General features: G+C 37.3%; 1 protein-coding gene across 1 annotated transcript in view; it reads left to right on the top strand.

Annotated features, from left to right (window-relative positions):
* Positions 1-24862, top strand: part of BRCA2 (BRCA2 DNA repair associated) — a 99281-nt gene that overhangs the window by 8966 nt on the left and 65453 nt on the right. The window contains 10 exon segments of the mRNA XM_033235629.1: positions 2122-2230; positions 3146-3195; positions 3286-3326; positions 3543-3657; positions 6494-6543; positions 8290-8401; positions 9650-10066; positions 10069-10764; positions 13991-18937; positions 22881-22976. Of these exon segments, the coding sequence (XP_033091520.1) occupies positions 2122-2230; positions 3146-3195; positions 3286-3326; positions 3543-3657; positions 6494-6543; positions 8290-8401; positions 9650-10066; positions 10069-10764; positions 13991-18937; positions 22881-22976 (6633 nt within the window).

The following is a 24862-nucleotide window of genomic DNA, read 5'->3' as shown; positions in this document are numbered from 1 at the left end:
GCCACCTCGCCCGGCTAGTTTTTTGTATTTTTAGTAGAGACGGGGTTTCACCGTGTTAGCCAGGAGGGTCTCGATCTCCTGACCTCGTGATCCACCCGCCTCGGCCTCCCAAAGTGCTGGGATTACAGGCTTGAGCCACCGTGCCCGGCAAGAGTATGTTTAGTTTTATGTGAAACTACAAGCTGTCTTTCAAAGTAGCTGTTCCATTTTCCCACCAGCAGTAAATGAGAGTTCTTGTTGCTCACATCCTCACGAGCATTTGGTGTGTCAGTGTTTTGAATTCTAGCCATTCTAATAAGTGTATAGTGGTATCTCATTGTTTGTTTTATTTTTCAAAATCAATTTGCTTTCAAGAATTAGCTACTTTTTAGTATCTTTAAAAATCTCATTAGAGAAGGACGTGGGATATTTTGTTGAAGTGGGGTTTTAAAATTACACATACATTTGCTTTATTAATGATTATGTCTAGTCCATGTTAACTTGAAAAATAAGAATATAATGAGACATTTATGCTGCTACAAATAGTTTTATATTTGGTCTTCACTTTATTTTAGTAACACTGATAGAGCTTATTTGTCTCAAAAGCTAAGTTAGAGATTATAGGACCAACCAAAGCAACTGTTTTTTAAGAGTGATAATAAGTGCCTCAGGTGCCAAATTTGTAGTTACCTTCAACTATTGGAAGCGTATGAGTACTTAATGCCCTGGAGAGTCAAATATAATGTACTTTAATACAGAAAACAGAAATATTGAAAAACTGTAAATTGGATTTCACCTATAGCTTTAGAAACTCTGAACATTATTTTCTTAGAAAATAGATGTGTTCAGTAAGAATAGAAATTATGTATTACTGTCTGCAGCTCACTTTGTCTAATTATATCCAATTTATTCTTCCAGTCAGTATTTCAGGAGTGACTAATATACCAGACATTTTTTAGTTGCTAGGGATACAGTGATAAATGACAAAATCTCTGCCTCTGATTGCTCACAGCCTAATAGGGGGGAAAAGAACAGTGTATGATAAACTCTTCAGGGAACACGTAGGAGGGGCAAACAGTTAATCTTACCTTAGGGATCACTAAAGCTTTCTGGAGGAGGTAGTTTCTAAATGGAAGCCTGAAAGAGTTGTTCTAGGTCAAGAGAAACAAAGAAGGGAAACAGCTTGTACAAAGTCCTAGAGATTAAAGAAAACATTCTTTCAGGATATGCACATGGTTGGGTATGGATAAAAAGACTGTAAAAGAATGGCATCATAAAAATTAAGAAGTAAATTGTCACATAAATATATGTATTTCTTATGTACCTACAAAAATTAAAAATGAAGAAAATAAGTAAATTGTGAAAGGCCTTGATACTATGGAGTTTGACTTAATCTTGAAAAGTAAGATCTTGAAAGGTTTTTAGCAGAAGTGATATGATCAGATCTGGTACGTTGGTAGGCTTTCAGTAAATGTCTTTTCCCTTATTCCTTTTTTCTCTTTCTTTTTTTGTTTAAAGAGATGAGATGTTGCTTTTTTCCCAGGCTGGAGTACAGTGGCATGCACCATAGCTCAAGCTCCTGGGCTCAGTGTTGAACTCCTGCCTCAAGCAATCCTCCCACCTCAGCCTCCGAAAGCCCTGGGATGATGATGATGATGATGATGATTATTTTGAGACAGAGTCTTCCTCTGTCATCCAGGCTGGAGTGCAGTGGCGCTATCTCAGCTCACTGCAAGCTCCACCTCCCAGGTTCATGCCATTCTCCTGCCTCAGCCTCCCAAGTAGCTGGGACTCCAGGTTCCCACCACCACGCCTGGCTAATTTTTTTGTATTTTTAGTGGGGACGTGTTGCCCCGGATAGTCTCGATCTCGTGACCGCATGATCCACCCATCTCAGCCTCCCAAAGTGCTGGGATTACAGGTGTGAGCCACTGCGCCCGGCCAGCCCTGGGATTATAAACCACTGTGCTTGGGACATTCTTTTTGGGGGTTAATCAGCAAACAGAAAAACCTCTTCTGACAACTCCCTGTACATTCTTCTTCCCAGTATAGATGAGACTTTTTGTTTTTAAACACTTCCACAGAATGAAAATTTATAATCCAGAGTATATACATTCTCACTGAATTATTGTACTGTTTCAGGAAGGAGTGTTGCCGGTAGTAGACATAAAAGTCTTCGCACAGTGAAAGCTGAAATGCATCAAGCAGATGATGTGACCTGTCCACTTCTAAATTCCTGTTTTAGTGAAAGGTATGATGAAGCGATTATATTAAAATATTTAAATGTAACATTTCCCTACATATATTTGTTTTATGAAGATGGATCTGATTTTTATGCTAATATTTTGGCTAAAAGCCTGGTGGAAGATCTTATATTTTAAAATAATCTTTTACGTTGAGTCCTTTAATAGAATACTTTTTATGTTAGAAACATGCAAGTTGTTGTTCTTGTGATGTTGAATTGGCTGGTTTTCTGTATATTCTGTGATTTTTTTAAGTAACAAAAATAACAGTTGTGAAAAGCAGTAAATCAGTCCTTGAATTATCAATTTAAAATAAATTGTGCACTTTTCATCTTTGGAGAGAATATGATTTACTTTACAATTTTTTTTTTTTTTTCTTCAGACAGAGTCTGTCTCTGTCACCCAGGCAGGAGTGCAGTGGCGCAGTCTCTGCTCACTGCAAGCTCCGCCTCCCGGGTTCACGTCATTCTCCTGCCTCAGCCTCCCAAGTAGCTGGGACCACAGGCGCCCGCCACCTTGCCTGGCTAATTTTTTGTGTTTTTAGTAGAGATGGGGTTTCAACGTGTTAGCCAGGATGATCTCGATCTCCTGACCTCATGATCCACCCACCTTGGCCTCTGAAAGTGCTGGGATTACAGGCATGAGCCACTGTGCCCGGCCTACTTTACCAAAGTTTTGAGTTTAAAATATACAGTTTCCAGCAGCTGAAATTTGTGAGTATATATATGTTGGCATTTTAAACATCACTTGGTGATTACTTAATGCTTCATGAGAGATTTACTTTTTAAAAAGTAATATAAAATATCTAAAAGTACTATTCCAACAATTTATATGAATGAGAGTCTTCTTTTAAAAATAAGATAAACTAGTTTTTGACAGTTTTTTTAAAAATAACCTAAGGAATTTGCTTTGTTTTATTTTAGTCCTGTTGTTCTACAGTGTACGCATGTAACACCACAAAGAGATAAGTCAGGTATGATTAAAAACAATGCTTTTTATTCTTAGAATACTAGAAATGTTAATAAAATTAAAACTTAACAATTTTCCCCTTTTTTACCCCCAGTGGTATGTGGGAGTTTGTTTCATACACCAAAGTTTGTGAAGGTAAATATTCTACCTGGTTTATTTTTATGACTTAGTAATTGAGAATTTGACAATAGCGTTACACCTTTCCCCTGAGATTTACAAATCTGTACCTAGCATTCTTCCTCATATAGGCATTCAGTAAACGATAAGTGAAATAAAAAGTGAATGAAAAAATAATATCCTTAATGATCAGGGCATTTCTGTAAAAAAATAAACTCTTTTATTTCCTCCCAGGGTCGTCAGACTCCAAAACATATTTCTGAAAGTCTGGGAGCTGAGGTGGATCCTGATATGTCTTGGTCAAGTTCTTTAGCTACACCACCCACCCTTAGTTCTACTGTGCTCATAGGTAATCATAGCAAATGTATATTTACAAGAAAGAGCAGATAAGGTTGATAATTGTCATCTCTAATACTTCTGTTAAAAAGAAAATATTAGATAATGTCTTTGATAAGTGTGTTAGTAGTTGACAATAATTTTATTCTATTAAGTGTAGATTGGGATAAATACAAACACATTAAGTGATAGTGTGTCCACTGGGGTCAAGCATTGTGTTTTAGTACGATGTGATTAATGTAGACTAGCTCACAAATATTCCTTTACTGGCCCATACAAGCATTTAAGAGGCAGTATTTGGTGTGACTGAATTTTTTTTTACAGATGATTGTGGTAATTAGGGCATTAAAGCAGCATTAAATAAGCTTTTGTTTTCTCTACTTAAATGTGTTCTAAGGTCTGTATTGCCAGTAGTACTGAGTTGAGGTCTTAAGTTCCACAAGTGTAAATTACACAACTATGTGATAAACTGCAATATTTAATTTATTCATTCATTAAACTGTAAACTATTTTCATTCTCACCATAGTTTCTGTTACTAGGATCTAGAAATATTTCCTATTGTAGGCTGGTTGCAGTGGCTCACGCCTGTGATATGAACACTTTGGGAGGCTGAGAAGGGCAGATCACCTGAGGCCAGGAGTTTGAGACCAGCCTGTACAACGTGGTGAAACCCTATCTCTACTAAAAATATACAAATTAGCCAGGCGTGGTAGAACACACCCATAATCCCAGCTACTTGGGGGCTGAGGCATGAGAATCGCTTGAACCCGGGAGGCAGAGGTTGCGGTGAGCCGAGATTGTGCCACTGCACTCCAGCCTGGGTGACAGGGAGGCTGAGACGGGAGGATCATGAGGTCAGGAGATCGAGACCATCCTGACTAACATGGTGAAACCCCATCTCTACTAAAAATAGAAAAGATTAGCTGGGCGTGGTGGCAGACACCTGTAGTCCCAGCTACTCAGGAGGCTGAGGCAGGAGGATGGTGTGAACCTGGGAGGCAGAGCTTGTAGTGATCTGAGATCACGCCACTGCACTCCAGCCTGTGCGACAGAGCGAGACTCCAGCCCCCCCCCCCCCAAAAAAAAAACCTCCTGTTATAAAACTACTTACAAATCTCGGAGTAGCTGAGATTTGGCTAATCATGACTTAGTATTTGAAAAGTTGTGACTTTTTTTTTTTTAATTGAGACAAGGTTCTTCTGTGTTGCCCAGGCTGCCGTGCAGTGGCATAGTCGCAGTTCACTGTAGCCTCAACTTCCCAGGCTCAATTAATCTTTCTACCTCTTAGCCTTCCAAGTAACTGGGACTACAGGTACCATGCCACCAGTGTACTACCAGTCCTGGCTAATTTTTTTTGTATTTTTTGTAAAGGTGGATCCTGCCTTGTTGCCCACGCTTGTCTCAAATTCCTGAGCTCAAGCAGCCACCACACCCACCTGTGACCATTCTTTTTTATTTTTATGAGATAATAAACATATAAGTTTAAATAAATATCTGTAAATAAATATGATTATAGTACAAACAAGTATTTGGAAGTTCATCTAAACAAACGCATCACAGTTTATAGGCAAAGGATGAAAGATTGAATAATAATGGGAAAAAAAGTAAGTATTCATTAGCATTCTTTTTCTTTTTTTTTTTTTTTGTTTTGAGGCGGAGTCTCGCTCTTGATCAAGCTGAAGTTCAGTGGTGCCATCTCGGCTCACTGCAACCTCTGCCTTCTGGTTTCAAGCAATTTTTGTGCCTCAGACTCATGAGTAGCTGGGATTACAGGCACCCACCACCACACCCAAGTAATTTTTGTATTTTTAGTGGAGAGGGGGTTTCACCGGGTTGGCCAGTGTGGTCTTGAACTCCTGACCTCAAGTGATCCGCCCGTCTCAGCCACATTTTTTTTTCTAAGAAGATACTGGGCCAGATCATTGTTTCTCAATTTGCAGATTATGACCTATTAATAGTTGTGAAACTTATTTTGTGAGTCATATCTGCTCTTTTTAAATGTAATGAAAATTCTGAGTACATCATGTAGTTAGGGTTTAGAAAATAAAAATACGGTATACCTAGTTAAATTTAGACTTCAGATTAACAGCGAATAATTTTGAGACATACTTAACACTAAAAAATTATTCGTTGGATGTCTGAAATTCAAATTTAATGAAGTGTCCTGTGTTTTATCCAGAAGTCCTACACACAGTAAAGTTTGTTTTGTAAAATGTTTTTACTTAACCGTTGTGTGCCCGTGTGTGTGCAGTCATAAAGTGTATGTGTGTGTGTGTGTGGTGTGTGTGTGTGTATGTATGTATATATAACTAGGTTGTACTCAAAGCCCGAGCTTAATTTATTCCCAAACCAGTATTATATTTTGTTTATTCTGTCAAAATAACATTCTATTTTGATTCCTCTTTAGCTGGGAGTAAATTAACCCTATTCTGTTGCTTAGATGAAATAATATGAATAAAATCATTTTGAAAAGACGTGTTTAACATACAGTATGCCTTTAGGCTGTAATATTATCTAAATGAATGCTAAAGTCTCCAAGCTTTAGCTTTTAAGTCATAACCTCACAGCATCATCTGATTTTGCAACTCATTGTGGACAGTATTACCATAAAGTAATGATCACTAAGCCATATCTTACCACCTTGTGAGTAGTACAAAGGAAGGAAGTATAGTTTATTCACTGCATTGATTGACCTTTCTAGTTACTATACTTGAGTACTTGAATCAGTTCATTTTGTTTCAAATGTGTCACGTAATCAAATAGTAGATGTGCTTTTTTATGTCTGACAAAAAATGAGTTTTTACATTCTAGTGATAATATACAATACACATAAATTTTTATCTTGCAGTCAGAAATGAGGAAGCATCTGAAACTCTAATTCCTCATGATACTACTGCTGTAAGTAAATATGACAAATTGATTAGACTGTTGACACTGCTAACAATTTTGGAATGCCTTGTTAAATTATTTATCTTACATTTTTAATTTCCTAATCTGTAATTTATCTAAGCCTTTGAGAAAGTCTCTAAACCTGATCCTATATGTGATTTTACCTTTCTGTGAAACTCTGCTGTCTCTCTATTTAAAAAGTTGCATATATACAATATATACAGTAGTCCCGTCTTATTCATGGGGTATATATTCCAATATCCCCCAGTGAATGCCTGAAACCTTAGTACTGAATCCTATACGTATATTAAAAATATGTGTAATATTTATGTATATATACCTATAATCTTTTTTCTATAAGCACATACCCTGTGATAAAGTTTAATTCATAAATTAGGCACAGTAAGAGATTAACAAGAACTAATAATAAAATAGAAAAATTTTAACAAAATACCGTAATAAAAGTTATGTGAATGTTGTCTCTCTGTCTCAAAATACCTTTTTGTTCTGTACTCGTGTGGCAGCAGCTTCATCAGCAGATGAATATAAAAATAAAAATTTTTATTTTTTTCAGTCCAAACCTAATCTCGAATCTGTGTAACATTCCCTTACTTGCAGTAAATGGCTTGGTGTCATTTGTTTCAGGAGATCCCTTACTGAAGTTTTCGTATAGGCTCTATGCTTTCTGGCATAATGTGTAGCTGTCAATCAAAACAATCTGTTCATGTTTTCTACCCACAAATGTAATACCTTTTTTATTTCTTTTTTTTTTTTTTTTTTTTTTTTTTGAGGCGGAGTCTCGCTCTGTTGCCCGGACTGGAGTGCAGTGGCCGGATCTCAGCTCACTGCAAGCTCCGCCTCCTGGGTTTACGCCATTCTCCTGCCTCAGCCTCCCTAGTAGCTGGGACTACAGGCGCCCGCCACCTCGCCTGGCTAGTTTTTTGTATTTTTAGTAGAGACGGGGTTTCACCGTGTTAGCCAGGATGGTGTCGATCTCCTGACCTCATGATCCGCCCGTCTCGGCCTCCCAAAGTGCTGGGATTACAGGCTTGAGCCACCGCGCCCGGCCTACCTTTTTTATTTCTATGGTGCACTGTGTGGCCATAACTTTTGCAGTTTGAGGTGTAACAGGAAAAACAGCTCATATGTCTTTCTCCTTCACAATCTCACAGATAGATTTGTTTTTACCATAGATTTCGCAGTACATTTTTTTTTCCTTAAGTCGAGAACTTTCAATGTTTCAATTAAAGGAAGCACTTTATGGCTTCTTTCTGGCATATTTGAATTGCCAGCATCATTACACTTGTGCTTTGGGGCCATTGTTAAGTAAAATAAGGGTGACTTGAACACAAGCACTGTGGTACCACAATAGCCGATCTGATAACCAAGACTACTAAGTGACTAACAGGTGGGTCCCATATACAGCCTCAATACTATCGCTGGACAAAGGGATGATTCATGTCCCAAGTGGGATGGAGCAATATGGTGCAGGTTTTTTTTTCTCCATTTCCATTTTCCTTTCCTAAGATTTCTACATCCTAATGGTGCAAGATTTCATCACACTACTCAGGATGGCACACAATTTAAAACTTATTAATTGCTTACTTCTGGAATTTTCCATTAAAAATTTTTGAACCTAGGTTGATTGCAGGTAACTGAAATCACCAAAAGTGAAACCATGGATAAGGGGGGACTACTACTATATTTGCGTTGAGAGTTTTTATACTAGTGATTTTTAAACTATACTTTTTGCAGAATGTGAAAAGCTATTTTTCTAACCATGATAAAAGTCTGAAGAAAAATGATAGATGTATCCCTTCTATGACAGACAGTGAAAACACAAATCAAAGAGAAGCTACAAGTCATGGTAAGTCCTCTGTTTAGTTGAACTACAGTTTTTGTTGTTGTTGTTGTTGTTGTTGTTTTGGGGATTTTTTTGAGATGGAGCCTTGCGCTGTCACCCATAATCTCAGTTTACTGCAACCTCTGCCTCCCGTGCTTAGGCGATTCTCCTGCCTCAGCTTCCCAAGTAGCTGGGATTACAAGCATGCACTACCACGCCCGACTACTTTTTGTATTTTTAGTAGAGCTGGCATTTCACCATGTTGGCCAGGCTGGTCTCAAATGGGCATAAGCCACCGTGCCCAGCCTGAACTACTGTTTTTAATTGGCACCATTGAAGGATTGCTCCTCTTTTCTTAAAGAGAAAATACATTACTTTTCCTTTCTTGACTACTGAAGTAGTGTTTTATCTCAAAGTATTGAGAGTAGAAACTAACTTGATGTGCCTGTGATCCCAGCTACTCAGGAGGCTGAGGTGGGAGGATTGCTTAAGCCCAGGGGGTCAAGGTTGCAGTGAGCTATGTGTGTGCCACTGCACTCCCACCTGGGTGACAGAGTGAGACCCTGTCTCAGTGGAAAAAAAGAGAAACTAATTTGATTTCCATGACGGTATTTAAATACCGTATAAGATAGTACTGTTCAATATGTGGTTGTGACACAAAAACAAAGCCTATTGAAAATTTTCAGAGACAGTAAGATATATAATTAACAAAATCTGAGCTTTTTTTTCTAATTAGAAAGTAAATGTGGTTTAGATATACCATAGTTGACCTAATCAGGTCATGGATTATTGCACTTTTCTTAGTATGTGTGTATGTTTGTATAACTGTAGGATTTGGTATCTGTTTTTGCCTGTGGTATCATGTATGTATGTATATGCATATGTAAAATCAGATTTACCCTTATACGGCCACAAAATTGATTTGGAACATCTGTTTTGATAGGTCTTAGAATATTTAATTGTATATATGGTAAGATTAGGTGAGTTTTAATTGTGTAGAACTGCTAAAGAAAGATTTTTAGGGATTGTTGTGTGAATAAAAGGCTTTAGGTTCATTGGAATCAGGGGAATCAGGCTTTACTAGGAGAACAGGAGAAGGGGTGACTAGCCAAAAAATAAAATGCCAAGTACTCACAATAACCCTTTAAATACTGACATGTAATATTTAGTATATTCTACATATACTGTTTCTATGAGAAAGGTTGTGAGAATAATGTAAATTATATGGCTTATAAAATGTTATTAATGTGCTTCTGTTTTATACTTTAACAGGATTTGGAAAAACATTAGGGAATTCATTTAAAGTAAATAGCTGCAAAGACCACATTGGAAAGTCAATGCCAAATGTCCTAGAAGATGAAGTATATGAAACAGTTGTAGATACCTCTGAAGAAGATAGTTTTTCATTATGTTTTTCTAAATGTAGAACAGGAAATCTACAAAAAGTAAGAACTAGCAAGACTAGGAAAAAAATTTTCCATGAAGCAAACGCTGATGAATGTGAAAAATCTAAAAACCAAGTGAAAGAAAAATACTCATTTGTACCTGAAATGGAATCAAGTGATACTGATCCATTAGATTCAAATGTAGCAAATCAGAAGCCCTTTGAGAGTGGAAGTGACAAAATCTCCAAGGATGTTGTACCATCTTTGGCCTGCGAATGGTCTCAACTAACCCTTTCAGGTCTAAATGAACCCAGATGGAGAAAATACCCGTATTGCGTGTTTCTTCTTGTGACCAAAATAATTCAGAAAAAGACCTATTAAACACAGAGAATGAAAGAAAGAAAGATTTTCTTACTTCAGAGAATTCTTTGCCACATATTTCTAGCCTACCAAAATCAGAGAAGCCATTAAATGAGGAAACAGTGGTAAATGAGAGAGATGAAGAGCAGCATCTTGAATCTCATAGCAACTACATTCTTGCAGTAAAGCAGGCAATATCTGAAACTTCTCCAATGGCTTCTTCATTCCAGGGTATCAAAAAGTCTATATTCAGAATAAGAGAATCACCTAAAGAGACTTTCAGTGCAAGTTTTTCAGGTCATATGACTGATCCAAACTTTAAAAAAGAAACTGAAGCCTCTGAAAGTGGACTGGAAATACATACTGTTTGCTCACGGAAGGATGACTCCTTATGTCCAAATTCAATTGATAATGGAAGCTGGCCAGCTGCCACCACACAGACTTCTGTAGCTTTGAAGAATGCAGGTTTAATATCTACTTTGAAAAAGAAAACAAATAAGTTTATTTATGCTATACATGATGAAACATCTTATCAAGAAAAAACAATACCGAAAGACCAAAAATCAGAACTAATGAACTGTTCAGCCCAATTTGAAGCAAATGCTTTTGAAGCACCACTTACATTTGCAAATGCTAATTCAGGTACCTCTCTCTTTTTTTTTTTTTTTTTTTTTTTTTTTTTTTGGGGTAAATAATACATATAGTTTTATAGATGATGATTCCTTATGTGTTTTTTTGTGCTTTTTAAAATCTTCATATCTTATATTTAATCTTAGGCATCATCTGTATGCATTATTGTTTAGGTCTTTAATTACCAGTGTTTAGAATCAGATCACTCAAACATGGTAGATAAGTTTGCATAGTATGTATGTATATATCCGTCACTCTTGAGACAGCTTTATTTTATTTTAAGTTCTAGGGTACATGTGGAGGACTTGTAGTTTTGTTACATAGGTAAACGTGTGCCATGTTGGTTTGCTGCACCTGTCAACCCTTCACCTAAGCGTTAGGCCCAACATGTATTAACTATTTTTCCTGATGCTCTCCCTCCCCCAACACACCCCACCTCCAGACAGACCGTAGTGTGTGTTGTTCCTCTCCCTGTGTCCGTGTGTTCTCATTGTTCAGCTCCCACTTATAAGTGAGAACATGTGATGTTTGGTTTTCTGTTCCTGCATTAGTTTGCTTAGGATAATGGCTTCCAGCTCCATCCATGTCCCTGCAAAGGACATGATCTTGTTCCTTTTATGGCTGCATGGTATTCCATGGTGTATAGTTCCACATTTTCTTTATCCAGTCTGTCATTGATGGGCATTTGGGTTGATTCCATGTCTGTGCTATTGTGAATAGTGCTGCAGCGAACATACACGTGAATGTATCTTTATAATTGAACGATTTTTATTCCTTTGGGTATATACCCAGTAATGAGATTGCTGAGTTAGATGGTATTTCTGGTTCTAAGTCTTTGAGGAATTGCCACGCTGTCTTCCACAATGGTTGAACTAATTTACATTCCAGCCAACAACTTGAGACAGTTTTTAATTCATAAACATTCAGAGCTTGGCTAGCTAATTCCTGCTTTAATTTAAAAAGTGTTTATTATACACAAATTGGACAACTCTATAAATATGTGGTGGTATTTACTATGTATTTTTCTCTAAAGCATGTTAAAAAAATTAGGCTAGATATAGTGGCTAATGCCTGTAATCTTAGCACTTTGGGAGGCTAAGGCAGGAGGATCACTTGTGGTCAGGAGTTGAAGAACACCCTGGGCAATATAGCAAGACCCCATCTCTACAAAATATTTAAAATACCCAGGCATGGTGGCATGCTTCTGATGTTGTACCTACTCAGGATGCTCAGACGGGAGGATCACTTGAGCCCAAGTGATGAGGCTGCAGTGAACCAAAATTGTACCAGTGCACTCCAGCCTGGGCCACAAAATGAGACCTTGTCCCTAAAAAAAAAAAAAAAAAAAAAAAAAAAATTAAATAAGGAAGTACTAGCTAAATTTAATATAGGCCGGTTCTAAAATAATGATTTGTTGCTGTTGTTGTTACATAATTTTCTTAAATATTTTGAAGATTGCATACCGTTATTGCTCTATTTCGGCATCTCTACGGTGTAACTCTGTCCTCTTTGTTGTTACAACTGTTCACTTAGCGACTAAACTGTATGTTTACAAAGTGATTTTATCTCCCTATGAGAAGATTTTAGTGAATAGCTCAGTGAATAGTAGAGTTGGTGAGACCAGAGTACAGAACTGTTTGAAGTTTGGGTTCAATTTTTAGAGGAAAATGTTTGATACTATGCATATCATAGTTAAAGCCAATGAAAAAGTTAATGGCCAGGCGCGGTGGCTCAAGCCTCTAATCCCAGCACTTTGGGAGGCCGAGGCGGGCGGATCACGAGGTCAGGAGATCGAGACCATTCTGGCTAACACTGTGAAACCCCGTCTCTACTAAAAAATACAAAAAACTAGCCGGGCGAGGTGGCGGGCGCCTGTAGTCCCAGCTACTCGGGAGACTGAGGCAGGAGAATGGTGTGAACCCGGGAGGCAGAGCTTGCAGTGAGCTGAGATCCGGCCACTGCACTTCCGCCCGGGCGACAGAGCAAGACTCCGTCTCAAAAAAAAGAAAAAGTTAATAAAGGCCAGACGTGGTGGCTCATGCCTATAATCCCAGCACTTTGGGAGGCAAAGGCAGGTAGATCACTTAAGGTCAAGAGTTCGAGACCAGCCTGGTCAACATGGTAAAACCCCATCTCTATTAAAAAAACAAAAATTGTCCAGATGTGGTGGCATGTGCCTGTAATCCCAGCTACTCTGGAGGCTAAGGCAGGAGAATCACTTGAACCTGGGAGATGGAGGTTGCAGTGAGCTGAGATCACGCCACTGCACTCCAGCCTGGGTGACAGAGCGAGACTCCATCTCAAAAAAAAAAAAAAAAGAGCTAATACATGTGATCACTGATGAAATAAATGTGATCACTGATGAAATAAAATGCAATTAAGAACTGGTTAGTAGAAAATTCAGAGGGTCAAGAAATTTAACAGAGCAGTTGAGCTCATTTGCCTTTATCATTGAGATTAGGTCGTCTTTCAGGCTGTTAGTATATGGACCCTGTTTTTAAAAATTGTGGGTTTTTTTTTCAATGTGAAAAAATTAAGAAAATTGTTAACTTTTCTAATTCCTTTTCTATGCCTTGCTTTTCTGTTCACACCTGTATTAGTAGCAATGAAATTTTTTCAATTTTATTTTCCAATAAAAATTACTTTGAGTTTTGTTTATGGTAGCTAGCTACTTCCTGGACCTAGATATTAATTTTGATTGAGTTGGTACCTATTATTACAAAAAAACTTAGTTCTAATTTATCTTTAGCTAAAAAATGTAATAACTAAAAAGTAGAGCATATTTAGGATTCTTTCTGCTTTAAATTTGACATTCACTTATTCTCATGTAATTTGTGCTTTGAACACTACCCTTTTTATTTATTTTTATTTTTTAGAGACTGTCTCATTCTGTTACCTAGTCTGGAGTGCACTGGTGTGATCTCAGCTCACCGTAGCCTCAACCTTCTGGGGTCAAGCAGTCCTTGCACCTCACCCTCCCGAGTAGCTGGCACCACATGCATACACCACCACACCCAGCTAATTTTTATTTTTCTTGGAGTCATGGTCTCGCTATGTTGCTCAGGCTAGGCTCGAACTCCTGGGCTCAAGCAGTCTTCCTGCCTCAGCCTCCCAAAAGTGCTGAGATTACAGGCATGAGCCACCGTGCCCAAACACTACCTTTTTAACTTAGTGAAAAATATTTAGTGAATGTGATTGATGGTACTTTAATTTTGTCACTTTGTGTTTTTATGTTTAGGTTTATTTCATTCTTCTGTCAAAAGAAGCTGTTCACAGAATTATTTTGAAGAACCAACTTTGTCCTTAACCAGCTCTTTTGGGACAATTCTGAGAAAATGTTCTAGAAATGCAACATGTTCTTCTAATAATACAGTAATCTCTCAGGATCTTGATTATAAAGAAGCAAAATGTAACAAGGAAAAACTACAGTTATTTAGTATCCCAGAGGCTGATTCTCTGTCGTGTCTGCAGGAAGGACAGTATGAAAATGATCCAAAAAGCAGAAAAGTTTCAGATATAAAAGAAGAGGTCTTGGCTGCAGCACATCACCCAGTACAACATTCAAAAGCAGAATATAGTGATACTGACTTTCAATCCCAGAAAAGTCCTTTATATGACCATGAAAATGCCAGCACTCTTATTTTAACTCCTACTTCCAAGGATGTTCTGTCAAACCTAGTCATGATTTCTAGAGGCAAAGAATCATACAAAATGTCAGACGAGCTCAAAGGTAACAATTATGAATCTGATTTTGAACTAACCAAAAATATTCCCATGGAAAAGAATCAAGATGTATGTGCTTTAAGTGAAAATTCTAAAAATGTTGAGCTATTGCCACCTGAAAAATACATAAGAGTAGCATCACCTTCAAGAAAGGTACAATTCAACCAAAACACAAATCTAAGAGTAATCCAAAAAGATCAAGAAGAAACTACTTTAATTCCAAAAATAACTGTCAATCCAGACTCTGAAGAACTTTTTTCAGGCAATGAGAGTAATTTTGTCTTCCAAGTAGCTAATGAAAGGAATAATTTTGCTTTAGGAAATACTAACGAACTTCTTGAAACAGACTTGACTTGTGTAAACGAACCCGTTTTCAAGAACTCTACCATGGTTTTATATGCAGACATAGGTGATAAAGAAGCAACCCAAGTGTCGATTATGAAAGATTTGGACTCATCAAATATAGTTTATGATCTTGCAGAGGAGAACAAAAATAGTGTAAAGCAGCATCTAAAAATGACTCTAGGTCAAGATTTACAACCGGACATCTCCTTGAATATAGATAAAATACCAGACAAAAATAATGATTGCATGGACAAATGGGCAGGACCCTTAGATCCAATTTCAAATCACAGTTTTGGAGGTAGCTTCAGAACAGCTTCAAATAAGGAAATCAAGCTCTCTGAACATAACATTAAGAAGAGCAAAATGTTCTTCAAAGATATTGAAGAACAGTATCCTACTAGTTTAGCTTGTGTTGAAATTGTAAATACCTTGGCGTTAGATAAGCAAAAGAAACTGAGCAAGCCTCAGTCAATTAATACTGTATCTGCACATTTACAGAGTAGTGTAGTTGTTTCTGATTGTAAAAATAGTCATATAACCCCTCAGATGTCATTTTCAAAGCAGGATTTTAATTCAAACCATAACTTAACACCTAGCCAAAAGGCAGAAATTACAGAACTTTCCACTATATTAGAAGAATCAGGAAGTCAGTTTGAATTTACTCAGTTTAGAAAGCCAAGCTACATATTGCAGAAGAATACATTTGAAGTGCCTGAAAACCAGGTGACTATCTTAAATACTACTTCTGAGGAAAACAGAGATGCTGGTCTTGTCATAATTAATGCCCCATCGATTGGTCAGGTAGACAGCAGCAAGCAATTTGAAGGTACAGTTGGAATTAAACAAAAGTTTGCTGGCTTGTTGAAAAATGACTGTAACAAAAGTGCTTCTGGTTATTTAACAGATGAAAATGAAGTGGAGTTTAGGGGCTTTTACTCTGCTCATGGCGTAAAGCTGAATGTTTCTACTGAAGCTCTGCAAAAAGCTGTGAAACTGTTTAGTGATATTGAGAATATTAGTGAGGAAACTTCTGCAGAAGTAGATCCAATAAGTTTATCTTCAAGTAAATGTCATGATTCTGTTGTTTCAATGTTTAAGATAGAAAATCATAATGATAAAATTGTAAGTGAAAAAAATAAATGCCAACTGATGTTACAAAATAATATTGAAATGACTACTGGGACTTTTGTTGAAGAAATTACTGAAAATTACAAGATAAATACTGAAAATGAAGATAACAAATATACTGCTGCCAGTAGAAATTCTCGTAACTTAGAATTTGTTGGCAGTGATTCAAGTAAAAATGATACTATTTGTATTCATAAAGATAAAAAGGACTTACCATTTACTGATCAGCACATCATATGTCTTAAATCATCAGGCCAGTTTATGAAGGAGGGAAACACTCAGATGAAAGAAGGTTTGTCAGATTTAACTTTTTTAGAAGTTGTGAAAGCTCAAGAAACATGTCATGGTAATACTTCAAATAAAGAACAGTTAACTGCTACTAAAACAGAGCAAAATATAAAAGATTTTGAGACTTTTGATATATCTTTTCAGACTGCAAGTGGGAAAAATATTAGTGTCACCAAAGAGTCATTTAATAAAATTGTAAATTTCTTTGATCCGAAACCAGAAGAATTGCATAACTTTTCCTTAAATTCTAAATTACATTCTGACATAAGAAAGAACAAAATGGACATTCTAAGTCATGAGGAAACAGACACAGTTAAAAACAAAATACTGAAAGAAAGTGTCCCAGTTGGTACTGGAAATCAACTAGTGACCTTCCAGGAACGACCCCAAGGTGATGAAAAGATCAAAGAACCTAATCTGTTGGGTTTTCATACAGCTAGTGGGAAAAAAGTTAAAATTACAAAGGAATCTTTGGACAGAGTGAAAAATCTTTTTGATGAAAAAGAGCAAGGTACTAGTGAAATCACCAGTTTTAGCCATCAATGGGCAAAGACCCTAAAGTACAAAGAGGCTTGTAAAGACCTTGAATTAGCATGTGAAACAGTTGAGATCACAACTGCCCCAAAGTGTAAAGAAATGCAGAATTATCTCAATAATGTTAAAAACCTTGTTTCTGTTGAGACTGTGGTGCCACCTAAGCTGTTAAGTGATAATTTGTGTAGACAAACTGAAAATCTCAAAACATCAAAAAGTATCTTTTTGAAAGTTAAAGTACATGAAAATATCAAAAAAGAAACAGCAAAAAGTCCTGCAACTTGCTACACAAATCAGTCCCCTTATTCAGTCATTGAAAATTCAGCCTTGGCTTTTTACACGAGTTGTAGTAGAAAACCTTCTGTGAGTCAAACTTCATTACTTGAAGCAAAACAGTGGCTTAAAGAAGGAATATTTGATGATCAACCAGAAAGAATAAATACTGCAGATTATGTAGGAAATTCTTTGTATGAAAATAATTCAAACAATACTATAGCTGAAAGTGACAAAAATCATCCCTCCGAAAAACAAGATACTTCTTTAAATAACAGTAGCATGCCTAACAGCTATTCCTACCTTTCCGATGAGGTATATAATGATTCGGGATATCTCTCAAAAAATAAACTTGATTCTGGTATTGAGCCAGTATTGAAGAATGCTGAAGACCAAAAAAACACTAGTTTTTCCAAAGTAATATCCAGTGTAAAAGATGCAAATACATACCCTCAAACTGTAAATGAAGGTATTTGTGTTGAGGAACTTGTGGCTAGCTCTTCACCCTGCAAAAATAAAGATGCATCCATTAAATTGTCCATATCTGATTGTAGTAATTTTGAGGTAGGGCCACCTGCATTTAGTACAGCCAGTGGTAAAATCATTTGTGTTTCACATGAAACAATTAAAAAAGTGAAAGAGATATTTACAGACAGTTTTGGTAAAGTAATTAAGGAAAACGATGAGAATAAATCAAATATTTGCCAAACAAAAATTGTGGCACGTTGTTACGAGGCATTGGATGATTCAGAGGATATTTTTCATAACTCTCTAGATACTGATGAATGTAGCATGCATTCACATAAGGTTTTTGCTGACATTCAAAGTGAAGAAATTTTACAACATAACCAAAATATGTCTGGATTGGAGCAAGTTTCTAAAATGTCACCTTGTGATATTAGTTTGGAAACTTCAGATATACATAAATGTAGTATAGAGAAGCTTCCTAAATCAGTCCCGTCTACAAATACTTGTGGGATTTTTAGCACAGCAAGTGGAAAATCTGTCCAGGTATCAGATGCTTCATTACAAAAGGCAAGACAAGTGTTTTCTGAAATAGAAGATAGTACCAAGCAAGTCTTTTCCAAAGTATTGTTTAAAAGTAATGAACATTCAGACCAGCTCACAAGAGAAGAAAATACTACTATACATACTCCAAAACATTTAATATCATCCCAAAAAGACTTTTCATATAATGTGGTAAATTCATCTGCTTTCTCTGGATTTAGTACAGCAAGTGGAAAGCAAGTTTCCATTTCAGAAAGTTCCTTACACAAAGTTAAGGGAATGTTAGAAGAATTTGATATAATCAGAACTGAGCATAGTCTTCACTATTCACCTACATCTAGGCAAAATGTATCAAAAATACTTCCTTGTGTTGATAAGAGAACCCCAGAGCACTGTGTAAACTCAGAAATGGAAAAAGCCTGCAGTAAAGAATTTAATTTATCAAATAACTTTAATGTTGAAGGTGGTTCTTCAGAAAATAATCACTCTATTAAAGTTTCTCCATCTCTCTCTCAATTTAAACAAGACAAACAACAGTTGGTATTAGGAACCAAAGTCTCACTTGTTGAGAACATTCATGTTTTGGGAAAAGAACAGGCTTCACCTGAAAACGTAAAAATGGAAATTGGTAAAACTGAAGCTTTTTCTGATGTTCCTGTGAAAACAAATATAGAAGTTTGTTCTACTTACTCCAAAGATTCAGAAAACTACTTTGAAACAGAAGCAGTAGAAATTGCTAAAGCTTTTATGGAAGATGATGAACTGACAGATTCTGAACTGCCAAGTCATGCCACACGCTCTCTTTTTACATGTCCCCAAAATGAGGAAATGGTTTTGTCAAATTCAAGAATTGGAAAAAGAAGGGGAGAGGCCCTTATCTCAGCAGGTAAGTGTTCATTTTTACCTTTCGTGTTGCCAATCACTATTTTTAAAGTGTTTATTCAGTAGACTTGGTATGCTAACAAGAGTATTATAAACTAAGTATGTATTTTCAGCCATTTTTGGGTAGTTAGTTTGGGGGAGTGTGGTTTGATATACAGATACACAGATTAAGTATCTGTGTACAGATTCTAACTCTTGGTATACAGATTTCATATCTCTGAATCTGTATGCCAAGAAATCATGTTTTAAGGGTTTCTTAATGTATTTTCAAAAGATTGTTAGTATAATAATTGAGAAATTACTGTTAAAAAGTTTGAGTTTCTCTAGAAAATTTGAAACTTTTAACAAAACCTGCATAATACTAACTTAACTGTTTTCATATACATGGCAAGTTCAGATTCTGACTTACATGAACTTTAAAAGTTGGTTTCTGGTTATACCATGTACTGGGTAATATATACTACTTAGTTACACTACTTACATAACTTCGGTTTCCTTATCTATAAAATGCAAATAACACCTTCCATGAGGGCTGGGTGTGGTCGCTCACGCCTTGTAATCCCAGCACTTTGGGAAGCCCAGGTGGGTGGATCACCTGAGGTCAGGAGTTTGAGACCAGCCTGGCCAACATGGTGAAACCCCGTCTTTACTAAAAATACAAAAAATTAGCCAGGTGTGGTGGCGCACACCTATAATCCCAACTGCTCCAGAAGCTGAGGCAAGAGAATCACTTGAACCTGGGAGGCGGAGGTTGCAGTGAGCCGAGATCACACCACTGTTCTCCAGCCTGGGCAACAGAGCGACACTGTCTCAAAAAAAAAAAAGTGTATTTAAAGCACTTGGCAGTGAACTTGACACATAGTATGCAGAGAGTATTTAGTAAGCGTTGGCTTGCTCCTTTTTTTCATTTAGGAAGTGAGCTAAAAACAGTATTGTTAGTAAATAGTATCTTGATCTTAATGTTATGTGGACTACTCTAACTTCCCTTTTAAATGTATATATAGCTAACAACTTAGTTCAACTACAGTCGTGTGTCATTTGACAGGGATATATGTTCTGAGAAATACGTTGTTAGATTTCATCATTGTGGGAACATCACAGAGTATATTTACACAAACCTAGGTGGTATAGCCTAGTATACACTTAGGCTATATGGTATAGCTTATTGCTCCTAGGCTGCAAACCTATACAGCGTGTTACTGTCCTGAATGCTGTAGGCAATTGTAACACAATGGCAAGCATTTGTGTATGTGAACATAGTAAAGGTACAGTAAAAATACAGTATTAAAATCTTATGGGGCTGGGCGCAGTGGCTTATGCCTGTAATGCCAGCACTTTGGGAGGCCGAGGCAGGCAGATCACCTAAGACCAGGAGTTTGAGACCAGCCTGGCCAACATGGTGAAACCTCATCTCTACTAAAAATATAAAAATTAGCTGGGCGTGGTGGCACACACCTGTAATCCCAGCTACTAGGGAAGTTGGGGCAGGAGAATCACTTGAACCCTGGAGGCAGTAGCTGGGCGACAGAGCAAGACTTCATCTCAAAAAAAAAAAAAAATTTATGGGACCACTATTAAAGTCTTACAGGATGACCATTGCATATGTGGTCTGTTGTTGACAAAAATGTCATTATGTGGCAAATGACTATATTAGGTTAACCTAATACATACCTATATTAGATATGTATTTGGTTTTTTTTTGTGTGTGTGTGTGTTTTCTATTAGTGTATCTGGTAATAATCTTAAATAATTGAATCAGTTGGTTAGTTACAATTAAAGCAAACGCCAAAACTCCAGCATTACAGTGGATAGTCTTAATAACTATTTCCTTTTTAGAAAACCTATAGACTCATAAAAATATTTTGGTTATTAGAATTCTTCCTGTCTAGATCTCACATATTACAGAGAGACACTGAAGTTAGTCTCCTCATTCAAAAAGTGTCTTTTGCCCCTAAGTCATTTTGGTGGATACAGATTTACTTAATCAAGTGTTGTCCAGGTCACATTCAATATAGGGTTTACTTTATGGACAAAGTAGTAAGTTTATAATACTTAAACTGTTTGCTGTCCTTTAGTGTGAAATTCTGAAGTGTACATGCTTAAAGATGTCTGTAATTCTTTTGTGGAAAATAATGGTTTTATTTATAGCAACCCATTCTGTTCTTGTGAATATTGAAGTGTATTGACCTTCTACCTAGGGGGAAAAAAAACAATAACTCAGACTTGTAAATGCTTTCAATGGTGTTTCTGTTTCGTATAAGTATATAGCTTAGCCAGCTTCTGGTTACTGGAACAGTACAGGTCACTGTTAAACAATTAAACCACTTTTTTTTTTTTTTTTTTTTTTTTTTGAGACGGAGTCTTGCTCTGCCGCCCAGGCTGGAGTGCAGTGGCTGGCTCTCAGCTCACTGCAAGCTCCGCCTCCCGGGTTCACGCCATTCTCCTGTCTCAGCCTCCCGAGTAGCTGGGACTACAGGCGCCCGCCTCGTCGCCCGGCTAGTTTTTTGTATTTTTTAGTAGAGACGGGGTTTCACCGTATTAGCCAGGATGGTCTCGATCTCCTGACCTTGTGATCCGCCCGTCTCGGCCTCCCAAAGTGCTGGGATTACAGGCTTGAGCCACCGCGCCCGGCCTTAAACCACTTTTATAATAATCTAACAGCTGCTAAAGCCTTGCATGGACATTTTTACTTATTAAATTATACAAATTTATTCCCTGTAATAAAGCATCAAAAAGCAAAGTACCTGTTATCATATATTATCTCAGCATGACATGGAAATGCCTACCTTGAATTATGGTTTAATCTTACCCTCTTAGCCTCTGTAGAACTTTTAAATAAGAATTGTTTCTGTTACTAGTACTTTAATGTAATTTGGTAATTTTAAAAAGCCTCTTTAATTCAAGGATCTACATAATAAATTCCTCCTTCAGTTTAATGGCTGCCCCTCTCCCCCGCCCGCCGCAAAAGAAAAAAAAAAAAAAAGAAAAGAAAAAAAGTTTATTAGAAGAAATTTTGTTAGACCTTATTGCCAGTAAACCTAGAGTTATATTCAGTGTCAGTTTTTCAAAAGTAGCTTATCTGTGGTATCTGGTAGCATCTGTTTATCCCTAGACCCTATTCAATAGTGGTGTTTTGTTTTTGTTTTTGTTTTTTTTTTTTTTTGAGACGGAGTCTCGCTCTGTCGCCCAGGCTGGAGTGCAGTGGCCGGATCTCAGCTCACTGCAAGCTCCGCCTCCCGGTTTACGCCATTCTCTCGCCTCAGCCTCCCGAGTAGCTGGGACTACAGGCGCCCGCCATCTCGCCCGGCTAATTTTTTTTTTGTATATTTTAGTAGAGACGGGGTTTCACCGTGTTCACCAGGATGGTCTCGATCTCCTGACCTCGTGATCCGCCCGTCTCGGCCTCCCAAAGTGCTGGGATTACAGGCTTGAGCCACCGCGCCCGGCCTTGTTTTTTTTTTTTTTTTTTTTTTTGAGACCGAGTTTCGCTCTGTCGCCCAGGCTGGAGTGCAGTGGCCGATCTCAGCTCACTGCAAGCTCCGCCTCCCGGGTTTATGCCATTCTCCTGCCTCAGCCTCCCTAGTAGCTGGGACTACAGGCGCCCGCCACCTCGCCCGGCTAGTTTTCTGTATTTTTTAGTAGAGACGGGGTTTCACCGTGTTAGCCAGGATGGTCTCGATCTCCTGACCTTGTGATCCGCCCGTCTCGGCCTCCCAAAGTGCTGGGATTACAGGCTTGAGCCACCGCTCCCGGCCAATAGTGGTGTTTTAAAGTGGTCAAAACAGAACAAAAATGTAATTGACATTGAAAACTGACTTTTCTCTTTCAAAGATTAGGTCACTATTTGTTGTATGTACTTTAGCTTTTAGAAAAATGGACTGTAGTCTTTTGAGAAATAAAACTGATATTATTTGCTTTAAAAACATACATGAAATATTTCTTTTTAGGAGAACCCCCAATCAAAAGAAACTTGTTAAATGAATTTGACAGGATAATAGAAAATCAAGAAAAATCCTTAAAGCCTTCAAAAAGCACTCCAGATGGTAAAATTTGCTTTTTGTTTATATCTTTTCTCCCTCTATAGGTGTGGTATATAATAGTCTTAGTTATTTTTCTCAGTTCTTTTGGGTGTGTGTATTGGAGAATATTTTACAGTGTAGTTTGTTAAATTTGTATCTTATTATTAAGTGGACTTTTCCTTTATAATATCTAATATGATGCTGAAGTAATTGGAAAGCATGAAATGATGATAAAATAATGACTTTTTTATTTTTAAAAGGCTATAAGAATTTAGTGAAAAGGTAGTGTAATATTTAAAGCTTAGGTTTTGGAGTCCAGTCAGACTTTTGGCCTCCAGCATTACAACGAATCCATCTTTCCTAAATAACACAATGATTTCTATGGTACCAAATCCAGTGGACATTTCTCAGTCCTCATTTGACTATCTTTCAGCTGCATTTGACATAGTTATCAGTCTTCTCCAGACCACCACATTCTCTTGGTTCTCCTCCTACATTGCCACTCTTTGTCTGTCTTCTTTGCCTGTTTTTCCTTATTCTAAGCAGGAGTGCCCCACGGCTCAGTCCTTACATCTCTTCTCCATCTAAATTTCATTGTCTGCCAGTTATAACTGCAGACTTAACCTGTCCCTGAACTCCAGACTCATTCGTTTGCCTGCTTAATACATCTTGACTTGCATTGCTAATATGCATCTCAAAGTTAACATGTAACCAGTGCTGAACTCCTGACTCCATCCCTGCTCTAAACCTACTTTTTAGGTTGTCTTTCGTTTCTCAACAAGGGGCAGTACCACTCTTAATGTTTTAGTCTTTTGTTTCCTCATAGTTTATACCAACCCATCAACAAGTTCTTTAGGTTCTGCCATCAAAAATGTAACAAGAATTTGATCATTTCTTTCCGCCTGTACCCTCAGCACTGTCATTAAGCCATCATCATAGCTTCTAGTTGATCTCCCTGCTTTTGCCCCTTTTCTTCAGGCTGTTCTCAACACTGCAACCAGAGTCATCCTAACACATGGTCAGATCATGTTACTTGGCTGCTTAAAACTCTCTGGCACCTGTCTCGTTTAGGCTGAAATCCAAAGTTCTTACCATGAAATGCTTGAAAATATGACACGTGTAACTATTGTTCATTATATATATTTGGTTTCTAAGTTTAGATAGGAAGAGTTCATATAGTGAAGAATAATTATATTAAAGACGCTTAGTTCTGAAACACATAGGGTAAATCCCACAAGAAGTGGGAACATCTGGAATTTTCTAACTCATCGCCCATTTGTGATAGAAATTTGAAAGTTACAAACACAGGATGGTTTGAATGTCCAGAAAACTGTGTTTATTTCTGTGGTTTTTTTGTTTTTGTTTTTCATCCAACTTGTTCTCCAACCTTTAGTGTGCACAAGAATTCTGAAGAGAGTTGAAAATTAAAACAATGTTTACTGGGTTTTTTTTTTTTTTTGAGATGTATAAGTAATTGGTAGGGTAATTTTTACTGTATTATTACTTGATAAGCTGTCTTTAGAGGCTGTATAAGATGTAATTCCTCTCAAGGTATTGAAAGAATGGCATTAGGTAGTATAAGGCACATAGACAAATCGTGTCTTTCTGAAGCAATTGGTTTTGACATAGTCCTACAAAGAAGTAAATGGAAGATGTATTCTAACAGTGCTACTGTTGCATGAAATATTATCGTAACTCGCTTGTGGAATTATTTTGAGCCAGTAGATATTCACTCTTTATTTGATCCTCATATTTTTTATTTTTATATTTTTGAGATGGAGTTTTGCTCTTGTTGCCCAGGCTGGAGTGCAGTGACACGATCTCAGGTGACCTCAGCTTCCACCTCCTGGGTTCAAGAGATTCTCCTGCCTCAGCCTCCCGAGTAGCTGGGATTACAGGTGTGTGCCACC

The sequence above is a fragment of the Trachypithecus francoisi genome, unplaced genomic scaffold (assembly GCF_009764315.1).
Source record: "Trachypithecus francoisi isolate TF-2019V2 unplaced genomic scaffold, Tfra_2.0 Contig01461, whole genome shotgun sequence".
NCBI lineage: Eukaryota > Metazoa > Chordata > Mammalia > Primates > Cercopithecidae > Trachypithecus > Trachypithecus francoisi.
Note: the sequence above shows the minus strand (reverse complement) of the source record. Positions and strands in the feature narration are given on the sequence as shown.